Source organism: Littorina saxatilis, linkage group LG8 (genome assembly GCF_037325665.1).
Source record: "Littorina saxatilis isolate snail1 linkage group LG8, US_GU_Lsax_2.0, whole genome shotgun sequence".
NCBI lineage: Eukaryota > Metazoa > Mollusca > Gastropoda > Littorinimorpha > Littorinidae > Littorina > Littorina saxatilis.
Genome location: NC_090252.1, coordinates 63,066,282 through 63,070,623, shown reverse-complemented (window position 1 = coordinate 63,070,623; position 4,342 = coordinate 63,066,282). Strand labels below are relative to the sequence as shown.

The 4,342-nt window shown below is 44.7% G+C and overlaps 1 protein-coding gene across 1 annotated transcript; it reads left to right on the top strand.

Annotated features, from left to right (window-relative positions):
- Nucleotides 1-204: 204 nt before the first annotated feature.
- LOC138972435 (uncharacterized) lies at nucleotides 205-2,758 on the top strand. Its single transcript, XM_070345089.1, has 2 exons — nucleotides 205-1,257; nucleotides 2,188-2,758. The coding sequence occupies exons 1-2, from the start codon at nucleotides 1,177-1,179 to the stop codon at nucleotides 2,524-2,526; spliced, it is 420 nt and encodes a 139-aa protein (XP_070201190.1). The 5' UTR covers nucleotides 205-1,176; the 3' UTR covers nucleotides 2,527-2,758.
- The last annotated feature ends 1,584 nt before the right edge of the window (nucleotides 2,759-4,342 follow it).

The window sequence follows — 4,342 nt, the reverse complement described above, 5'->3', positions numbered from 1 at the left end:
TGGCGTCTGGCATTATGGGGTTAGTGCTAGGACTGGTTGGTCCGGTGTCAGAATAATGTGACTGGGTGAGACACGAAGCCTGTGCTGCAACTTCTGTCTTGTGTGTGGCGCACGTTAAATGTCAAAGCAGCACCGCCCTGATATGGCCCTTCGTGGTCGGCTGGGCGTTAAGCAAACAAACAAACAAACAAACAAACAAACAACACTGTGTATTATGTCCCATGTCTGCAGACGGCTAAGGTGTTGGGCTGCAAGCGGCTTGACGTGGACCCCGTGCTGATGTGGGGCTGCCTGCTCGTCATGTTCTTCATGTTCGCCTGCAGGGAGGGAAGGGGCGCAGTCACCACAGTCTACGTGCAGTTGCCTCCCTTGTCGTGGCCTTACCGACGCTTCGCGGCCTACATCACTTCCTACAGTGCCTTTCAGGTGGGGCCCAGTTAGCTCAGTGGGTAGAGCACTGGACTTGTGATCATCAGGTCTCAGGTTCGAATCCGGGCTGGGACGTACACGGGTCAACTTTATATGTCCAGACCCAGAGACGGTAGCCATGTCCCACCGCCGTGTCACTATAGTGGCACGTAAAAGACCTCGGTCATTCTGCCACAAGTGCAGATGGCTGATACCACACTTGCCGTGAGGGCGTTAAACTCGATTTATCATATGCCAGCCAGTGCCCGTTATGCTGGTTGTCATGTAGGGCAGCAACACAGGATCTCCACTCCTGTCGGTTCTGGGCGAGTCTCTGGATGGTACCCCACGTTTGGTTCAGGGTCTTCAGTTTATCAAGCCCCTGGAGCAAATTTTTTGATTAGTGCTTTTGTGAACAAGAAACAATTGACAAGTGGCTCTATCCCATCTCCCTCCTTCCCCCCGTCGCGATATAACCTTCGTGGTTGAAAACGACGTAAAACACCAAATAAAGAAAGAAAAGAAAGAAAGTCTTCAGTTTATCATTAATAATAATATAACCCATATAATATATATTATATCTAGTCCTTAAGAGGCGAAATGTTTAGCCTGTAGGATGTAGGACATGAAGCATTCTCTCTTCTCCAGAGCGTCTTCCTGTTCCTCCTGGCGCCCTTCCTCAAGGACAGGACGGTGGTGGTGGTGGGGCTGGTGTGCACGGCGGTCGGGGGGGTGTGGCTTGGCTTTTCTACCACCACCTGGAGCTTCATGCTGGCTGGCTCCTTGAGTCATATGATCGACTGCGTGTTCCCTGCGCTGAGAGCTATCCTGGTCAGTCGTCTGTCTCAGGTAAGTAGCTGGTGATGTACAGGTAGAAATTTACAGGTGCAAATGTTCAAGAAGAAATGTACAGGTAGAATAGTGGTCCATATCAACACGAACGCGTACAGGTCATGGCTACACGTTCGCTCATCTAGAACACCAAACCCTTCTAAGACTGTCAAAAATGTCAGTTACTCAGATTTAAAAATCGAGGGCAATGTAGATGAATGTACAGATGTTATAGACAAGAGTCTTACACTGAGGGACGTCTTACACTGAGGGACGTCTTACACTGAGGGACGTCTTACACTGAGGGACGTCTTACACTGAGGGACGTCTTACACTGAGGGACGTCTTAAATCGAAGGAGAGTCGGATGGAGGAGGGGGAAGGATCACAAACGTTTCAATGTTTTAGTAGGAATGTGCTCACCTCTACAATTTAGACTTGGCTTGGGGCTGAGTCACAAATTGGACTGTGTCAGCCCTGGCCGTCACAGGTATGCTGGCCATTCGCCTGTCGAAAGTAGGTGAATAACAGAAGAAGTGTACTCACCTGTACAACGTGGGATGCGTCTTTCTTGCGCTCAGGGTTATTCTCACCTGTCACCTCTCGCAGGTTGGTAGTAACAGTAGACATTTACTCACGTGTACAACGTAGACATGGCTTAGTACTTCAGAAGAAAAAACTCACGTGTGAGCAAATTCTGACAGGAGCATACGCGAAGATGGCATTTATTTTCGTTGTTGTTGGTTTGAGTGTGCATGCGTGTGTGTGTGTGTGTGTGTGTGTGTGTGCGTGTGTGCGCGCGTGCGTGTAAGTGCGTGTGTAAGTGCGTGCGTGCCTGCGTGCCTGCGTGCGTGCCTGCCTGCGTGCGTGTTTGCCAGTGTCCGTACTTTTCTACTACTGTTCTCTCGTATTTTCACCAGCAGTTATTCGCTCTTGTCTTCTCTCGCAGGATCAAGTAGGGGAAGTCCTGTCCAGGATGTCGGCAGCAGAAGCTCTGTCTACCGTGGTAGGTCCACTGGCCATAGTCCAGCTGTACAACCACACGGTGGACTACTTCCCCGGCCTAGCCTTCGTGGCCAGCTCGGCCCTCCCCATGGCCATCCTGCTGGTGGGGGCGGTGGTGGAGGCGTTCTACCAGCCCCGCGTGCGTCACGTTATCCGGGAGTTCCAGGTTCCCGAGTTAGGAGCGCGTGACGGGTCGCGCAAACCGGACTTTACTCAGTCGCTCAACGTGCCCAGCGCTACGGTGTCCGGCTATGGGCTCTTCTGGTGCTCGGCGCAGTGGTGAGGGCTGGGGGTTGTGTGAATGGTATTCGTGGTGAGGGCCATGATAAGAAAGGAAGAAGTGGAAATGATTTTATGTAAAATAAACTTGGAACAACATTCTGAAATGGTATTCGTGGTTAACAAACCTGAAAGTGATTAGTTATCAAATATACTGACATTCTGAAATGGTATTCGTGGTTAACAAACCTGAAAGTGATTAGTTGTCAAATATACTGACATTCTAAAATGTTATTCGTGGTTAACAAACCTGAAAGTGATTAGTTATCATATATACTGACATTCTGAAATGTTATTCGTGGTTAACAAACCTGAAAGTGATTAGTTGTCAAATATACTGACATTCTAAAATGTTATTCGTGGTTAACAAACCTGAAAGTGATTAGTTGTCAAATATACTGACATTCTAAAATGTTATTCGTGGTTAACAAACCTGAAAGTGATTAGTTGTCAAATATACTGACATTCTAAAATGTTATTCGTGGTTAACAAACCTGAAAGTGATTAGTTGTCAAATATACTGACATTCTGAAATGTTATTCGTGGTTAACAAACCTGAAAGTGATTAGTTGTCAAATATACTGACATTCTGAAATGGTATTCGTGGTAGGAGGCAATGAGAAGAAAGCAAAATGGAACGTGTTAAGTTGTACCATCAACAGACTTGAAAGGGAATTCTGAAAATGGTATTCGCAATGAAAGGAATGCAAGCCTGAAGTGATTATTTGTAATATATACATTCTTGAAAGGACATTCTGAAAATGGTATCCGTGGCAAGCAAACCTGAAAGCGATTAGTTGTCAAATATACAGACATTCTGAAAATGGTATTTGTCGTAGTGGGCAATTAGAGAGAAGCAAACCTGAAAGTGATTATTTATAATAATGATAATAATAAATGAGCATTTATATAGCGCAACATCATAACTTTACAATTATGCTCTTTGCGCTTGACACATTTAAAACTAAAACACAGTTATACAAGCATTTACATCTACATTCATAATCATCAACGCTTAATTAAAAGCATACACCATCAAACATACATACAAAAGATTCTTCCACTAACTAAGTAATAAAAACATGAATAAAATAGGTAGTGAAAACAAGGAAATACCAGCTAAATACCCTTAATCAAACAGAACATGTTATCAGCAATACTGAAAACAGCCCTAGATGTTTATATACATTATCACATTATCACTAAAACAACAAATACACTACATGTATCCTACTGATGGACTGAGAAAACAAAATCAGGGGTTGTATTTCTTGAAGAGGTGCGTTTTAAGTGCTCATTTGAATGCTTGGGGTGACTGAGAGTGGCGGATGTGAAAGGGGAGAGAATTCCATTGTGTGGGTGCGCAGAAAGTAAAAGTGCGTTGTCCGTATGTTTTGGTTTTGGTGTGTGGAATGGTGAGGATTTGTAAAATATATATTCTTCAAAGTACATTCTTCGCATTGTATTTGTGGTGTGAGGCAATGAGAGGACTGCAAGCCTGGTTATTGTAAAATATGCATTCTTCGAACAACCCTAAACAAATTCTATTCGTGGAAAGCAAACGTGAAAATGATTAGTTTCAAATTATAGACTTGAAAGGACATTCTAAAACTGGTGTTCATGGCATGAGGCGAGGAGAAGGAATGCGAGCCTGCAAGTGATAAGTTGTTAAAGTACAGACTTGAATGGAACTGTGAGAGGAACATTCGTTATACGGGATTTTGAGAGAAAATAGATCGTGCAATGGTATATAGTAGTACTAGAATGAATACCCGCTTCGCCGGGTACCCGGCTTCACCGGGAAGAAGTAGAGCCGAATG

Excerpts from the sequence above, each read along its gene's own strand:
- LOC138972435 (XM_070345089.1), top strand. The coding sequence starts at position 1,177 with ATGCTGGCTGGCTCCTTGAGTCATATGATCGACTGCGTGTTCCCTGCG. Across the intron at positions 1,258-2,187 it reads TGGTCAGTCGTCTGTCTCAG|GATCAAGTAGGGGAAGTCCT; the intron begins GTAAGTAGCTGG and ends CTTCTCTCGCAG.